The sequence below is a fragment of the Lactuca virosa genome, chromosome 8 (genome assembly GCF_052849685.1).
Source record: "Lactuca virosa cultivar CGN04683 chromosome 8, Lactuca_virosa_CGN04683_v6, whole genome shotgun sequence".
Taxonomy (NCBI): Eukaryota; Viridiplantae; Streptophyta; class Magnoliopsida; order Asterales; family Asteraceae; genus Lactuca; species Lactuca virosa.
In genome coordinates this window covers 265,405,972-265,424,628 of record NC_136433.1, presented here as the reverse complement: position 1 = coordinate 265,424,628, position 18,657 = coordinate 265,405,972, and the positions used below count along the sequence as shown (strand labels likewise).

Sequence of the window (18,657 nt, the reverse complement as noted above, 5' to 3'; positions counted from 1 at the left end):
ACACTTAGCATACCCACACTACTATAATTGTTAATCTTCAGAGTGAGATACATATGTATAGATCTATACGGGGTTGATATCCCTACATGCGGTTGCTAGCTACAACCTCGACCGATCAATCGAAGTGGGTGATAAGTGTCTACTATCGTTACTATGGCATATAATGAAGCGACGTAGGGGGCTACATACAGTGACATAGCTCGGTTATAGGACTTACTATAAACATTAACTAAAAACTCTCTCTCTTACTACAAACCATGGGCTTGGTTGTTTTCAAATCTATTTTAAGTATGGATTTACTTATGCAAAGATACATTTTGGTATTCAAAGCTTATTTACAAACATTGTTTTGAGTATGGTTATACTTACAAAGAAAATACTTTTTAGACTTTTTAAAAGTATCATACTGCTGTTAGAAGAAAACATGTGACCCTCACCAACATTTTGTTGACTCTCAAACTACATGTATTCTCAGGGAATCAATAATTTCAAGCATTCAGACAATGGAAAATCATGGACTGCAGGTGATTTGATTTACTAGTTTTTGTTATGTTTGCCTATCTGTTATGGAAATTCATGTAGTATTACTATTTGTAAGAACCTTGTACTCAAACATCAAGATGGAATATAAATGCTATTTTGTTTATTGTTGTACTTGTGCTATATATTCACTTTACCTATGATCCATGAACTTAGTTGCACAACCCGACATGTTTCGTCGCCTCGGTCGGGGGTGTGACGTTGTGAAAGATAAAATAGTGGTGTGTTACGACCAAAATTATACTATTGTACTATTGAGATAAGTCATATGTCGGAGTAAGATGACAACCACTAAATATTCTAGATCGTCTTGCGGAACACTAGTAGGCTCATTACCTGTAGGTTTTAATCATCATATTTTTCAGTGATAAGGAAAGGTGTTCATTCGGGTACCCCTCCCTCCCCCCCCCCCCACCCCCTCATGGTTGCGTTTGTTGACTTATATTGTTGAGGAACCCCCAAGGCAATATAGTCTACTCGTTTCTTCCAGTGACCCATCAGGTTAGATCTCAAGGGAATATTGTTATAGGGTCAGTGTGTGAGAATCGATAGGCTAGGTAACTAAGGTTAAAGGGTATAGTGTCTTATACATATTTTTGTTGTGGGATATATTGTTTGGTAACAATTGATCTTGTAGGATTATTATTTATGAGCTATTATCATAATAATATTGTGGAATTGAAAATCCAATGTGTCTCACCAGGTTCCTAAACCTGACCCACTCAAAATATATGTATCAAAGGTAGTGGGGTTAAGGCTATTGGAACTTGATTAAGATGTCGAGTAAATAAGAGACAAATTGCAATAGTATTCAGGACCGATAGGTCTTTACGCAGTAACTCATGTGCTTTATTGATTATGACATCCTTAGGGTTTTGTTATTTTGAAACAACATTTATACTCAAAATGTTCTAATAAACTAGGATTTTCCAAAAACAAAGATAACATGGTTTTAAAGGCATAAAGAAAAGTTTTTTACGGTTCTAGAAAACAGGGATGTCACATATAATTTCACGACTTCAAAAAAAATGTCCAAATTACCCTTTTGATTAACTATTCGCATATACTCTAATCTTTCACACTTTTAGGGATGTTACAAAGTCTTTCTGAACTCTCCTTGAACCTCACATAGAAACTATCATAGTTCTCTCTCCAGAAGAAGCTCTTTGTCTCACTCTAATGTTTATACAAATCATCCAACTTTCTACATAAGAAAGCATATAATACATATATTAATCTAAACAAACTGATTTCATCAAAATTATGTTATAAAATTTATGTAAATTCTTCTGATCTTCAAATCAATAAAATCCCTAAATTTTAAGAACCGATTCTTCAAAAATAAGTTCCATATTTAAGATATATATGGGATATTAGATTTGATCTTCAAAATAATTCACCAGGATAATGACAAATATTATCACCTCGATCCAGACACAAGCTCCTTTGACGCAGTTGGTTGATGCGTATCTGCTACAACTAACAGTATCTGATCTTCAACTTGGGAAGCTCCAGGAAGCAGTTAACTTATTCAGCTTCAACTGAAATTACCAACTCCAAATATTAACAGTTTCAGCTTCATATTATTTCAGCTCTAGCTTATTTGAGGCAGTTGGCTGATGAGTATCATATCTAGTTGACAATATTTGATCTTCAACTCGAGAAGCTCCAATAAGATGATAAATCATTTAGCTTCAGCTGAAATAATCAACTGTAGATATTAACAATTTCAACTTTATATTATTTCAGCAACTTCATATTTCTTAACAGCTTCACAAATCAGCTCATGATCTAGTCTTTAGTCTTCGGCATAACAGTACATATATCTTCATCTTTAGTCATTAGCATAAGTCTTCAGAATAAATAGATAAGCTCCCGACAAGTTAGTTTGTCTAAGCTATATTTTTCACACATACTTACTCAAGACTAATTGTCAACAATAAGCACTATAACTATAAATTTATGTACAAATTTGGGATCATCAAATCTATACATATTACACATATCATCGATCCTAATCCCATATCATTTTATAAAATGGTAGAATTATGTTATGTTTCACCATTAACAAATAAAATAAAGAAAACTATACAATTTAGCTAAAAAATATATAATATTGGTAAAACTTATAGTGGCCCACATGTTATTTTAACATATACAATCTTCTAAATTGTTTTATTCAACAAAATATATTTTTGTTATACTAATAAAAAAATTAAATTAAATTGTAATTTGCTCCCTTTTAAAAAAAATGTATTGAAATTTAAAATTGTTCAAATAAAATGTCGTTCATCAGTTTCAAGTTCAGTCTCGTCTTTAAATCATCCCAATTCGCTTTAAGGTTAGCATATCGTTAAAGAGATGATATATTCCCATATAAAGAGACTTTTAAATTTAGATTAAACTTTCAATTTTTACTCAAAATTGAAAGTTTAATCTAAAATTTAAATTCATTTTATATGGATAAAGACCATTAGGGGTGTTCAAAAACATCCGTATCCGAAATTCCGATCCGAAATGCCGAAATTCCGAATCTGAATTATCCGAAAAATCGGATATCCGAATTTTCGGATATCCGAAATTTCGGATATCCGATTTTTCGGAATCGGAATTGGATAGTGTTTTTCAGATTTTTTGGATAATTCGGATATCCGATATCCGAAAATTTTGATTTTAGTTTATACATTATTTGTTATTTTAATCACATATGTCTTATAATTTGAATGTTAGTAACTAAAACATATTCATAATACTCTTAAGTAAATACATATATTAATTCATATGTCTTTTTAATTTAAAAATATGTCTTTCTAATATAAAACCTTTCAAATTTGAAAAAAATTTCAAAATTTCGGATATCCGTTTTGGTATCCGAATCCGTATCCAAAATTCCGGATATCCGAAATTTCGGATACGGAATCGGATACCAAAAATCAACTATCCGAAATTTCGGATATCCGAAATTCGGATATCCGAATTTTTGGATATCCGGTTATGAACACCCCTAAAGACCATATGTTAACCTTAGAACAACACTGGGACAATTTAAAATTTGAGACTGAACTTGTGATTTTTGGTAAAACATATGGACCAATAATAAAGTCATGGACCACAACAATCCAACTCTAGAATACATCCGAGAGGAGGATACATTTTTTCGAATCCGTTATAACACGATCACTTGATTAAACATAGAGGCACAACCATCCATCTCATCCACACGTGTCATATGGTCTACAAAGAATATTTGATAATCAATCCAAATTTTAATGTATCAACCAATAAAACATTTAATTGTAATAATGTTGAGTCAATGATGGTAAACAAACAACACTAGTATGAAATTTTAAGAGGGGGAGAGGGGGCATGTTCCTTTCAAAATATTTCAGTTTTCAAAGTAAATAATGTTTATTAAATTGTTAAAATTATAATGGAAAAATACAGTTAAAGGAACACATTAATGTAAGATCTACAATCATTTGTAGTTTTATGAAATGAAAGAATTAGGTTATGTTTCACCACTAACAAATCAAATGGACAAAATTATAAAATTTAGCAAAAAAAGGATAAAACTTAAAGTCGCCCAAGCGTTTTTTAAGATATAAAAATTTATATTAGGTTTAAATTAGACGATTTATTTTTGTGAAACTCTGAGACCACTTTTTCTAAATGAATTATTCCAATGTTTTAATGTTCATAAAAATATAAAAGGTACAATAATCTAATATTCTAAGACAAAATTGTTAACATATTTTACATTGAAATATTCTAAAACATATAATGTTAGAACATTATTTCTACTATATTTTTAGTAACACTAGAATATTATAATATTTATTTGAAAAAAAAATGGGTCTCACGGTCTCAAAAAATTAGGTTCGTCTCAAATAAATTTTTATATACATGTTATATTTTTACGAACACTTGAATATTAGATTATTTCACTAGAAAAAAAATGGTTTTACAGTCTCAAAAAAATTATGTTCGCCTCAAATAAAATTATATATATATATATATATATATATATATATATATATATATATATATATATATATATATATATATATACATGCTCTTATTTATGTACGTATGTATGTATGTATGTATGTATGTATATACTTAAGTACATATCATAGTTACCTAATTCGGGGATCGCTCCGGTACGGGAACGAGGTAGGGGTACGGGGTTCACTAGATTGGACGTATCGGATTCGGAGGGGGGATAGGCTCATTTCGGTACGAACCGGTACGGTGTACCATGAAGTCCGATACAGTGTACCCAAATGTAAAACATTTTTAGAAACATATTATTGTAAATGTATGATAAAACAGGAACAATTATATCAGATTACCAAAATACCAAAAACATAAGTTATCAAACCTTTCAAGTCTTAACTCTTAAGTACCAAAAGATGTAACAGATTACATGACAAAAGATGAAACAGAAAACCCTAATCTGTTACAATAACATAACACACTACTAGAAAAACAACCTTTTACGACGCGCAAACAACGACACACACTAATTTACGATACGCATTTTTTGTGCGTCCTAAAAATAATGTCAGTTTTCTAAAATTTGAAGGATAGAGGACACATTTTTGCACGCCCTAAAATTTGTGTCCAACAAAAAAAAAACACAGAAGGCACCTGTTATAAAAAGCGTGTCGTCTAAAGTTGTCGTTTTATATTTTTTTTTCAGGAAAGCGCGTTCTTAAACGGAGAATGGGGGGAAATGAAATCCCAAAAAGTTAAACACCCCGCCTATGCATCTCCTTCTTCTCCTTCTAAAAATCCTCTACCAAAAACCCTAATAATCCTTTTGAAGCAGCCTCTCTCTCTCTCTCTCTCTCTCTCTCTCTCTCTCTCTCTCTCTCTCTCTCTCTCTCTGCAAGCCCTAAACCGCCACCACCAACATCGAACCCCATCTACAAACTTAAGCACACACTTCCGCCATCTCAAGATGTCGGTTCAAGATCGGAACGCGACATCACAGTCCACGATGTCTTCATCGTCTCCACAAACCGCCGTCAATGGCGGAGAAAACGAATGCGACCGGGTCTAGAACGAAATCAAAGCAGAAGCTCGCCGTGGCGCCGAATCCGAACCAGCCCTCGGCAGTTACCTCTACTCCACCATCATCTGCCACTTATCTCTCACACGCTCTCTCTCTTTCCATTTAGGAAACAAGATGGTGATTGTACGTTTTATAATGATATTATATGGTCAAACGAGAGAATTTTGAAGGCTCTGACTAATCTATATGAAGGAGTTTGTGATGGCACATGTAATCTTCAACATGTGCTCTTGAAATCGAGGTACAACCAGCTGAAGATGGTTTTTTTTTTTGTGTCAATTTCATTAGAAAACGGCTGTTATGCTACATATGTGTATTCCATTGTTTAGCCTGGCGTAATGTCACTATTATAGCACTAGTATTGGATATTTTCCCCAAATTAAGCTTATTAGAAGACATTCTTCTATGTGATCTATTGATAGGAAAGAGTTTACATCTTCTCCCTGTGGCAAAATCACTTTTCAATCATATATGGAAGATTTTAAACGATGTTCCAAGCTTCTAGTCTGAATATGGGCAGTCAGAGCTTTTGAGATTTTCTCTAATTTAAGGAAATAGCATAGATAATCAGAGATTTTGAGGTTGACATTCTCTTCTCAACATCATACTCATACCATTGTGTTATTTTCAGGGATGAGGGGAATATTTTGTGCAAATTGGTTGAGTGTATTAATACATATTTGATTAGGGATGGTCCAAATATGGGCAGTCGATCTTTAGAAATTCATGATGCTGTACATCAATGTCTTGGTAAGTTTTAAAAAAGTGCATAATGACATACTATAAAAGAAATATAAATGTTGATTGTTTATTCTGTGTTATTGGCTTATGTTTCTTTTATAAGTTATAAAGTTATTATTTGGTTTGAGGGTTTTGCTTCTATGACATGAATGCAACATTTTGCTTCCTTATTCGCAACTACTCTAGTCGCATTAAGCATGATCATTTCATCTACTGGTTTGAAGGATTATCCACAAACTTTGAGAGGTAAATCTTCTGAATTTGTTTTATGCTCTATTTGTTGTATTATCTTATCTAAACACACATCAGTTGTAAGTATGGTTCTCTATTTTTGTTTTTAAAAGTATTATGTGGAAAAACGGATTCAAAGCTGGTGCATGGTTATTATTTCTCTCCGTCTGGGATATTCAAGATGTAAGTATGGGATTCCTTATGTTTTATATCACAATAGTGTGTTCACGGTTAATTGCATGCATCTAGGCCACACTTGACTCTGTCGTGGGAAGAATACAAAGAGATGCTGACAAGAAAAGGATGCAATAGTGTTACATCGTTGACATGGATCCTTCATACATATTGTGAAATTCCCATCAACATCTACATGAAGACAAAGTCATCTGCTGAAATTGCCATGAAAGACTGAGCTATGTCACACTGCAATAGAAGCATGCTAGATTTTTCTATGTCACAAGCAACATGAACAAGGTTTTAGAGGGATTTTGGTCTGAATGTTTTACAAAATTTTCATATTCATTCACCAAAAGTTACTTCAATTGCAATTTTTATCCATACATGTTCCTGTTCATTAAACCAAATTATTTATGGTGTCAGGTTACTTCAGTAAAAGAAGTTCCAGCTGTCAAAGGCTTGTACTGCTTATTAAAGGAGGTATTCATATACAAAAGTATCATTGGCTTTGACTTGCTTTTCTGACTTGTCATTCTCAATAATCATGGGGGTTGGAAATTGGTTTCTCCCATCATCCAAAAAGTTCAAAGCCTACTAATCTATTACCCTACTTCACTCTTTTTCTCTCATATTGTTTTCGTACAATGCTTCTTGAGTAAAGATGGAGGCATGGTTTTTCTTTTGTAAAGCTGCAAGATTTCAGAAAAGTTTTGAAGGCATGTCTTTCTCATAAACTGATTGAAATCAAAATAGCAAAATATTTATTCAATTCAACCCTAAATTATGTTTTACATCGGAAAAGATAATATTTTGTGGCAAAAAATCTAATTGTTGCTCATTTCATTGTAAATTTCATTCGTTGTTGATGGTTGTCTCTGATTTGGATGATATATTTATTCCGTTGCCAGATGATCTCATTGTGAACTTATCAGAATCCATAACTGTGGTGGATGCATTCTTGGATAGCTTGCCATCCATGTTTCAGGTCATTGTCAATGTGGAATCTGCTTTTGGGCCCGCGCTTAAAGCAACTTTCATGGTTATGGTTAGTTTATGCAATTAAAAACTTGTAGTTGGTATTGACCATTGAGGCATTGACTATTGATTGACTTACTTTTTTCTGTTTAATGCAGAGTCAACTAGGAGGAAAATTGTTAATTGTTCATAGTACTCTTCCATCACTTGGTGTGGGTAGGTTAAGGTTGCGAGGAGATGATAGAGAATACCATAAGATCCCTCTTATAAACAAATGGCTGCTGATTTTATCAAGTATCAAGTTGCAGTCAATGTTTATGCGTTTAGTGACAAGTACACTGATATAGCTTCGCTAGGTATGTATTTACTGATATTGTTTTGTTTTTGTTTTTGTTTTTAGTCGATAAAAAAATATTAATTTTTTGTTTTCAAGTTTTCATTTTATGTACTTTGGCGAAATACATAGGTCAAGTCTATTACTATCCAAGCTTTCATTCTGCCATCCATAAAGACAAATTGAGACATGAGTTGGCTAGAGACCTCACTAGAGAAACTGCTTGGGAAGCTGTAATGCGCATCAGATGTGGAAAAGGTTAGTCTTAGGGCATTTTTGGTTTGCGGATTCTGGTGAATTTGAATTTCCATTCCATAGCGTGTTTGGCTGCCAAGTGGATGGAACTGAATTCCATATTTGTTTGATTTCACCCTTCCTAGGAGTGGGTGGAAGGAATTCAATTCCATTCTTCCGTTTTCATTGAAAAACCAAAATTACCTCATTAAAATTTATAAGTGAAAAAAGATAATTTGTTCTTTATTTTTCATGGTGAATTCCATTCCCTTTTGCGCAGACCAAACGCGTGACAGATTTCATTCCTTCCAATTTCTGGCTTTTATAAGGTTTTGATGTTGCAGGTGATTATTTTTATTTATAAATTAATAAATTGTGTTATATAGGAGTTCGTTTCACTTCATATCATAGGAACTTTATGTTAAGATACACGGATCTATTAGCACTTCCGGCTGTTAACTGCGACAAAGCTTATGCAATGCAATTTGCTCTTGAAGAGACATTACTCACAACTCAGATTGTCTATTTCCAAGTTGCTCTATTGTATCCTTCACTTGTTCTAAGTTCACTGGAGAAGCCTAAGGATGACGAGTTTTCACTAGAATTGTGAGTTCATGAGGTGATTGAATTCATGAACCCGATTCTGGTCTGTTATTTTGTTGTGTTATTTTTGTTGCTTTTTTAGTTGCTAATAATCTTGATGTTTATTATTTGCAGCTTGCTTGGACATGCTATAACTTTTATTAGTTCACACCAACAAAGTTGGCTGGAGAATTTCTCATTATGATGTGTTGTTTTTTGTGCAATTTTATTTTTAGGAGGTATTTTACTTTATTAAATGTTTAAAGTTACAGTACATGAGTATGGGCACATCATGGAACATTTTAGGGCAGTTGTTGGTCTTCCTCTTGGTGATCCATCAATAAAGTCGCCAACTGGCATCATGTAATAACATTTTAGGTGAAGATGAGGTATATGTTTTTTTAATAAATAATGTAATCATATGTATGAATATGAAATAAAGTTTGTTATTTAGTATGTGATAATGATGTATAGGGAGAAAACAACTTCTATTGATTTGTTTTATCTTTCCATGGATCAATTATTTGTATGGCATTAAATTTTATGCAATGGATTGTATTTTTTGTATATGGTATTTTATTTTCTATTATGAGACATTAAATGCAAATTTAATTTGAAAATTAGTAAATCTATAAATAATATTTTTTTAATTTAAAATTACGATATGCAAAAATGTGTGTCGTCTTCATTTATGACATGGCCTTTCTTGACAGGGGCTTTAATGATACGCAATACGAGTCGTAAATGTGCGTCGTAAGGTTACGACACGCAAATGCGTGTCGTCTTCTTTATGATAGGGTCTTCCTTGACACGCATTGTGTGTCGTAAGAGCGCGTCGTATATGCGCGTCGTAAATAGACGACGCGCAAAAGCGCGTCGTCTTTCGTTATGATATGGCCTTCCTTGACACGCATTTGCGTGTCGTCTGAGCGTTTTACGACACGCATTGCGCGTCATAAAAGGCTGTTTTTCTAGTAGTGACAGGAACAATACAAAATTACCAAACATAAAACATCTAATCTAACTGCTGCCTTTTTCCTTTCCCGTTCTCCACGCTTTCTTCATCAAGATTCTCCCAAATCATTTCCTCCAATCGAGCACTTGAACCTTCTATATAATCGCTTTCCGGATTCATGTCCCATTTTTTTAGGGGTCCGGATTTATAAGATTCTGAAAAACGAGATAGAAGCCTAATGTTTGAGTGAACAAAAACTAGTTTATCCACTCTCTTTCAATTTAAACAATTTCGCTTCACGTTATGAATATAGGAGTATGTACTCCAATTTCTCTCCGCCGAGGATCTACTAATCGGTTGAGAGAGTACTCTTTATGCCACATTCGCCAATTCTGGAGTCTCCAATCCATAAGTTGCCCACCAATCAATTCCGTCCATGGTTATGACATCGATTTGAGATGAGGTCATAGAGTAAATTCCTTTCTTCATATGAAATTTCACGAATTGTTCTCATAAAATTTTTGCTTCTTCTTCACTCTCCGCGATTCTATTAAACGCTTCCATAACACCAACTACAATTTCTTTGTCTTGGTTGGGAGCTTTTCGTGTCATGCCACCGGATGCCAATTTTGCTAGGTAGTGTTTATCATAGTATTTTGGATTTAAGGCAAATCCCAAACAATGAAGAGAGATTGTCATATTCTCCCACCTATCCAAAATAAATTTTTCAACTTGAGGGTAATAACTTGCATATTTATTTTCCCTCATGACATCCTTGATTTCACCGAGCATGTTGTCCATCCTTTCATAAGTCTCTCCCATTTTGGGACCTTCACCATCACAAAATTTTAATAGCAAAAATATTGGTTTTGTAATAGCCAATATATTTTCAACATCTTCCCAAAACTCATCATCTTTAATTGTATCGGCGATTTTTGCCCCAACTATTCGAGTGGGTTCGTCCGTATTTTTGACCCATTCTCGCCACGAATTAAGAACAATGGTTGTAGAAAGAGCCTCCCTACACTCCATTAATCTTTTCAAAACTATATAGTGTGAGGAAAAATGCGTTTTTGCAACTTTCAATAACTCTAGTGTTGAGTTTTCCCTAAAAAATGATAATGCATATGTGTGGTTAATAAAATACTTGACAATACCTTTGTGTTTCACTATCAACGTCAATGTAATCTGGTATGTGGGTGTCGCCTTGTGTTTCACTATCTGCTGGGGTGTTAGTATTTCTTCCAAACGCCATTTTTTCTCAATCAGAGTCAAATAGTCAAGCAGTAGAGAAATTAGAGAAGAAGAGAAATTGGAGAAGTAAAGAAATTGGAACAGATTTGGAATGGGATGATAGAAAGCGCGAATCACAATATGTTTATATCCATAATATTGATAGATTGGTACAGAGGAATTCGTTAGAGATCGAGGAGACGCACCACTTTTTCTAAGCGTCTCATTAATTCCCGCCAAATTGAGAGTCGGCACTGACATCGGCGTCCCAATCGCGATTTCAATTAAGACGGTACAAAAAATTAATCGTCCCAAACGCGAATTGATAATCGATCGAGCCATTGCCAATCGTCGATTTGCTACGCTAATATTCCGATTCGACTCTCGTTTCCCAGATCGAATAGTACGACTTCGTACCCCGATTCGGTACAGAGCGATCTGGTTCGAGGTACGTGACCTTATGGACGAATTAGGTAACTATGGTACATATGTATGAATGTATGTATGTGTGTATATGTGTGTGGGTATATATATATATATATATATATATATATATATATATATATATATATATATATATATATATATATATATATATATATAATCAAGATCAAATAAGAAGGAAATATTTGGATCAAATATGTATGTGTATGTGTGTGTGTATATATATATATATATATATATATATATATATATATATATATATATATATGTAGGAAGTGTAAGAAATGCATCTTTATATCATGTGGATATAAAGATCATAAAAATACGGGTTAGAAACAAAGAAGTTATGCGCCAAAATTGAAATGGAATAAGCAATGCGGCTGCTGATCTATAGCCACCACGATGTGTCCCTATTCTCACCACATCGTGGTGAGGGTTGCACGCGTTTTAGACAAATTTCTTCGTGTGAAGAGATAGGGGAATGTATTTTGCACCACAATTTGGTGTATGGGCACCACGGCATGGTATAGCAAAGTAGGATGATATGAGAAAAGTTTCCATGAAGTGGAAAGAGAGAAGATTGCAGGTCATTTAAGCCACCATGGTGTGGTGAACCCTTCACTACAACGTGGTAACCGCACAGATGTAAAGGCTTTTAAGACTTCATCCTCGTCATTTAACACCCCCAAGCGAAGCTCCAACGATTTAGAGAATAAAGAATGGGAAACAGGAGGTCTAGGGGTTTTACGGATTGAATTGAAGGTGGAATACTCAACATGTAATCATCTTTTCCATTTTTAAGCTAATACAATAGGATTATGTTAAGAAAGCTTGTTAGTAGTGTCAATGAAGGTGTTTAGATGCCTTAAACAAGCTTTGTATGTAATCCCAATTATTGGGATCAATCCAATAACAGTTAGGGTTTAAAACCCTGACTAGTGATTATGTATAATTGCTTCATCATTGTAGATTCTCATGAATTAGGTATTTTGGGGTGCTAAATTTATTGGTTGGAATAGATTAAGAGGGAGAAAGTTAAAAGATAGAGTTTTGATCCATTAAGTGGTCATTTTGACCTTAAAATAATTAAGCTCTTAATAGGCTAAGACAAGTATTAAGATGCTTATCGATGTGCATGAATAGGCCTAAGAGAAAATAAGACGGATCATGATGCATCAATGGAAGATTAGAGGAAAGCGGAACAGTTAGTCTTCAGTAACTGATAAGGTAAGGTATTACTCTCACTTACTCTATTTAGATTATGTTCATATATATATATATATATATATATATATATATATATATATATATATATAATGTGTGCATGTGTGTATCTATATATGTGTGTATGTATGTATGTATGTTGAATCTTGGGGTACTAAGTGAATGTCTCCAAGTAATGAGATGAAGATGGATTAAGAATATATGTGTAAGAACATATATCAGAGCTTGTACATATATTAAGAGTATATATGAGGTATTCGTTAGATACATGTAGCAAAGCATATATATATATATATATATATATATATATATATATATATATATATATATATATATATATATATATATACCTAGAGTATGTAAGATTAGATGAGAAGGCAATTTGCTAAATACCTAAGAGATAGAAAGCAAAATTAGAATACGATTATATGGAGTATATTCATAAGGGTAAGTATCTATGTCTAGACATTATTGCTATTGTGTAGAATAGCTATATGTTACTACACATAGATAAATATTAAGTACTTAATGATTTAAGTACTAGAAGAGAAAGATTGGATGATCACTTGAAGAGATAAAAAGAGATTATCCATGGGATAAATGTTATGTGATCAGTCACATAACAAAGATAGATATGGAGAAAGATGGTTCCTTCAGGGACAAGACATATAGGTTCCTTCGGGGACAAAAGATATAGGTTTCTTCAGGGTCGAGAGATAGAGGTTCATTCCGGGACAAGCGATAGAAGTTCCTTCAAAGACAAGAGATAGTGGTTCCTTCGGGGACAAGAGATAAAGGTTCGTTTAGGAAAAAGAGTATTCCTTTGGCAATAAGAGTATGGTTCCTTCGGGTACAAAGAGTATGATTCATTCGGGAATTGAGATTACGTCCCTACGGGGAAAGAGATGATTATCCATTTGGGGATGTAAATAGATGGTTCCTGAGGTGTAACACCCGTAGATCCGGGCTAGTAAATTTAGAGATAATAGGGGTCGAAAACGACTTTTCGACAAAAGATTATTTAGAATAAATAATCTTAACCAAGTTGTAGAATATGTCTCGAGGGTTCCGTACATATAAAGAACGCCGAAATCCGAGTTATAACGAAAAAGTTATGACTCGTCGAAGTTTCGCGACGGAACTGGCACGGCACCGAGAAGCGTAAATAGTGAATTTAGGATAGAGCGACTTTTAGCTTTAGAGATCTAAATGAAAGTCGTAGAATACGTTCAACCGAGAGCGTCCATAAAAAGAACGCCCAAATCTGACTTCGTATGAGGAAGTTATGATTTTTCGAAGTTTCGGCTTAGCAGTGTACAACCCGAAGTTCGAATATTAGATCGAGCGGTTTTTAGCCGACACAACCTAAACGAGAATCGAGGATCTCTTTAATAGTAGCGTATCGATAAAAAGACAGACAAAAACGGACGTCGGATGAAGAAGTTATGAATTTTTAACGGACCAATCCTCTCCCGGCTTGTTAAAAATATAACTTTTAAAATAAAGTCAAAATTAGCCAACGGAGTCTAAAAGAAAGTTGTAGATTATGATCCCATCTACACGTGGATATAAAAAACGTCAAAAACGGACCTCATATGTGAAAGTTACGAATTTTAGAAGTCGAGTATGCAAAATGCGAAACTTTTGCGAGATTGATGACGTAGCATGATCTAGGATGTCGCTTGCTGATCACAGTGCTCACTTCGCATGATGACACGTCGCACTTCGGACGCCCCGCGTACGAGCCTCGCACACCCATCGTTCTACCCTTCCTCGGTCCAGCATCATCCACGTCGCCCCACCGAGGTCTCGCCACCTGTCGTTCCTATCCGAGTTACGCCCCGCGTAACAGAGGGATATGCCGAGTGTAGTCTGAAGATCAGCTTCTATAAATACCTTGCGAAGGCAGCCGGCTTCTTCACTCATTCCACAACAACTTTCTCTCTCTACTTTCTCTCACTACCCCCATAACCCCCCCCCCCAAGCCTAGGTAAACCCCCTAGCACCCGAAGGAAGCCCCGAGGCTCCCGGAGGCCCGAGAAAAAGGGTCTTTCGGTTCGGAAACGCTGCTCCAAGCGAAGACCGGTTTTCGAGAAAACCCGCTGTAAGTGAAACGCCTACACTATTTTTAATATAGCTTCTAATTAATTATAGTAACATTATTAGGACCTTAAAATAATTATTTGGGTTATTATTATGAGTTATATAAGAGTGTTGCTTAACGCTTATATAATAGTAATAATGGCTAGACTATTAATTAGTCTCGGTAAATATTAAACTAAACCCTAGTGGTAATGATACTAGGTTTTGTCGAAGGAAATTGTTTTAAAAGTAACGAAGTGTTGTCCAAGTGCAGAGTCACCACCTAATCAAGTGAGTGCATAGTTACTTTCATCTTACGCATAGACATGAAGTATTTTTTATAAATTACGTGCTACGTGTGCATATTATCTGTATACTTGTAATCTATGCTGGATGAACGATTTTATACATGTTTTAAATGATTTAAACTGTATATGTATTTTATATCTACAAAATGTGTTGGGTAAAACATGGGTAGATGTAATAGTTGCTGTGTGACAAAATAAAATAATGAGAGGCCTCGTTATAGATGTTATTGATGATCCATTTATGTAGCGGAGTATAGATGACGACCACGGACTATTCTAGACAGTCTAGTGGAACGCTGGCAGGATCGCAACGTGTAGGTGTTTATTTGAACTGTGTGCTCACCAGCAGTACTCCATCCCCCACATGGTTGCCTTATTTGACATGAATTGGTGAGGAACCCCCGAAGCATGTGTTGTCACCCCGATAAAAGTCCTTAGACTAGGTCCCTTGTGTTATATGTTTTAGGGACGTAAAGCGAGGATAATGGGAAGGGGTAATCGGGTTTGATTGGTTTGATAAAGTTAATAAACTTATTTATTGTGGGTTGAAAACCCTATGTACTCACCAGGTTTCCCAACCTGACCCACTCAATTTATTTGAACCACAAGTGTCGGTATGAGGTTACATTACACTGAGAGATTAAGGAGATATAAATCACTAGTGACTATGAATGTAAGTTATGTTTATGCTTATGTTTCTGTATTGACGATGACATCCCAAATGTTTTAAAATGGATAAAAATACATTTCTTCGGAAATGCTTTGATAACGTATTTATCATGTTTTCTGGGAACAAATTCCGCGACACTTTTATTTAAAATGTTACTCTGATTTTCAAACAAAGCATAAACAAAATCGGTCTTTTCTGGTCGTGAAAATGGGAAAGTCACAGTTGGTATCAAAGCATTAGTTTAAGCGAACTAGGAATTTGTAGGATTTCTAGACTTAAACTTAGAATGCTAAGCGATGATTGTGATGTGTGAGCACTAGCTTATTTTAGGAATTATGCCTAAAATGTTTTTATGTGCTAAATTCTTTGTGCCTGATATGCTGTTATTTGTTCGGATCTATGGTCTGTTGCCGACCGGATCTGGAAACTTTATGTGTTTAGGATTCTAAACGTACGACTACGATATTAGAACTAACATGTAAACGTTTCGGAGAGATAAGGATAAATTAAACGTCTATCCTACATAAAGATCTAAATTCACCCTATTCGATGTAAAGATCAAAATGGCGAGAACCCGCAGTGGAGCCGGGAATGCAAATGGGAACAGGAACCAACCTCCAGTGATTGAGCAAATACCGGTTGTGGTAGCCGCTCCCGAGCCAATAAAGATGGTCGGAGTACAAGCGATGATCCAGATGATGTTGGATCGTCAAATGGAGGGAACTAGACGTTTGCTCCAACAGAATCGAGAGGAAGCTACCATACCGATCGAACAGCCCGAGTTGAACGAAGGGCAGTCTGATGAGGGGAACTACAGTGGGACCGTTGGTCAAGCCAACCCACCAATAGTTCGACAAAACAACCAGGATGACGGAGTCGAGAGGAATGGATGCAAGTACAAGGATTTTCTGACTTGCAAGCCATCGACTTTTACTGGAAAGGAAGATCCGATCGGAGTCATGGATTGGATCTCGGAGATGGAACTAGCCTTCATGACGTGTGGTTGCAAAGACAAGTTGTAGACCACGTTTGCAGTACGCCACTTCATAGGAGGCGCGGTGTGTTGGTGGAACACCCTAGGGAAGACTTTGAGCCCCAATGAGCTCCTGCAACTGACATGGGCAGATTTGTTGGTGCAGTTCAAACGTAAGTACTGCTCAGCCTAAAACTTGCTTGAGCTAGAGAACCAATTCCTAACCCTGAAGAAGGGAAGCATGTCGATTGATGAATACACCAACAACTTCACAGAGAAGATGGAGTTTGCCTTACGTCTTGTCCCAGATGAACTAACAAAAATCGACAAGTATGCAGAGGGACTCCTATGGGAGTATGCGGTGCCGGTACGACAGGCACATACTCTGGAGGCAGCTATCTGGGCTGCCAAGTCTATGGAGGATATGATTAAGGGAAGAGCTTCCAGTAAGGTTGAGGTTCGCGAGAAGGGGAAGTTCGAGGGGTCTGTAAGGCCCAATAATAAGAAGATCAAGTCTGGTTCAAAAGAGTTTAGTGGAGGAGGAAACGAAGCGAAATGGTGCGAGAAGTGCAAGAAGAAGCACTTCGGGAAATGTAGCAAGGAAGTGACCTGCTACAAGTGTGGGAACATCAGGCATTACGCCAACGAGTGTACTGCCAACAAAAGGGTGTGTTATGAATGCCGTGAAGAAGGGCACGTTGCTAAGGATTGCCCGAAGAAGAAAGAGGCGGCAAGACCAAACATTCCACCGAAACCGAAGGCAAGAGCGTTCCATATGATCCGTGACGAAGTAGATGACAATGAAAGGGATCAGGAATGAGTATCTATGAAGTACTCGTGTAGATAGTACCACATGGTGTAGCCTATTAGAGGCATAGTATAGGTTGGACTTGAACACCTATGTAATCGTTTCAAGGAATAATATAAAACCTTCGTTTTATTATCTGATGTGTCAAGTTGTTATGTGATTTTCTTGTATAGTGACTTGGGTGAACTGCGAGACAATACTTGGGACGAGTATGAGTGGGTGTGAAAGGTAGTAGAGGCCTATACTACCGGAAGCACATGACTCACACTTGGATCAAGGAAAGTCACAAGGTTGCCAAGAAACTAGTAATTGACTTCGTTTTATTCGAGTATGTCGTTACCATTGTTTTGGTAAATGATTGAGAAGATGATTATTATTCCGACCCTAAAGGTCATATCATATCAAGTCCGCCTAAGATGAGTATGTTACGTGGTTCAGAGAACCAAGTTTGATGTAGCATCCGACTTAAGCCAAAAGATTGAAGTAAAAGATAGTCAAAGCGATTGTGATCGTTGTTAAAGTAAGAAACTTGTAGTTAGAAGTGCTACGTACTAGAATGTGATTATATCACATTAGAACATGAAGGAAGGTATAGTCTGTTCTGGAATTTGACTATAAGAGACCTGAGTCTAAGTGTTGCAACATACGACGAGAGGTCATTAGAACGAGGCACATCAATCTATTATAGAAATCAAAGAATTTATTCTTACGTTTGTTAAGAAGAAGAAGGAGTCTCCAGTAAGGATCGAGATTGTGACTTGAAGGTCATAATTTGGAGTCTAATGTGAGATAGGGAACAGGAGCAAGATTGAGCACCGCCTGTAGTCAAGGAGTCTAAGAGTTAGATACTCGTTCGAAGAAACATCAAAGTTACGGTTATCACTTAGGATGAAGAGATAACGTATGGAGTCATCATATGAGCCCTGTTTCGTTGATGATTCCGGGACGTAATCATCCTAAGGGGGAGATAATTGTAACGCCCGTAGATCCAGGCTAGTTAATTTAGAGATAATATGGGTTGAAAACGACTTTTCGACAAAAGATTATTTAGAATAAATAATCTTAACCA

General features: G+C 35.6%; 1 protein-coding gene and 1 long non-coding RNA gene across 4 annotated transcripts; both read left to right on the top strand.

The window, feature by feature from the left end:
* The first annotated feature begins 6,540 nt into the window (after window positions 1–6,540).
* Window positions 6,541–7,341, top strand: LOC145129310 (uncharacterized). The gene is made up of 4 exons (XR_013717444.1): window positions 6,541–6,604; window positions 6,703–6,772; window positions 6,839–7,063; window positions 7,190–7,341. It is a non-coding gene; the product is annotated as an uncharacterized LOC145129310 (long non-coding RNA).
* Window positions 7,342–7,678: 337 nt separating this feature from the next.
* Window positions 7,679–9,277, top strand: LOC145134553 (protein transport protein SEC24 A-like). Of its 3 annotated transcripts, none has more exons than XM_079069391.1 (5): window positions 7,679–7,811; window positions 7,900–8,097; window positions 8,208–8,333; window positions 8,696–8,915; window positions 9,027–9,277. In XM_079069391.1, exons 2-5 carry the CDS (start codon window positions 8,016–8,018, stop codon window positions 9,094–9,096), a joined length of 498 nt encoding a protein of 165 aa, XP_078925517.1. In that variant the 5' UTR covers window positions 7,679–7,811; window positions 7,900–8,015; the 3' UTR covers window positions 9,097–9,277. The 3 variants fall into 3 exon arrangements, with proteins under 3 accessions (XP_078925517.1, XP_078925516.1, XP_078925518.1); XM_079069390.1 differs by having other exon boundaries at window positions 8,175–8,333; XM_079069392.1 differs by having other exon boundaries at window positions 8,175–8,333; window positions 8,696–8,928.
* Window positions 9,278–18,657: the final 9,380 nt, after the last annotated feature.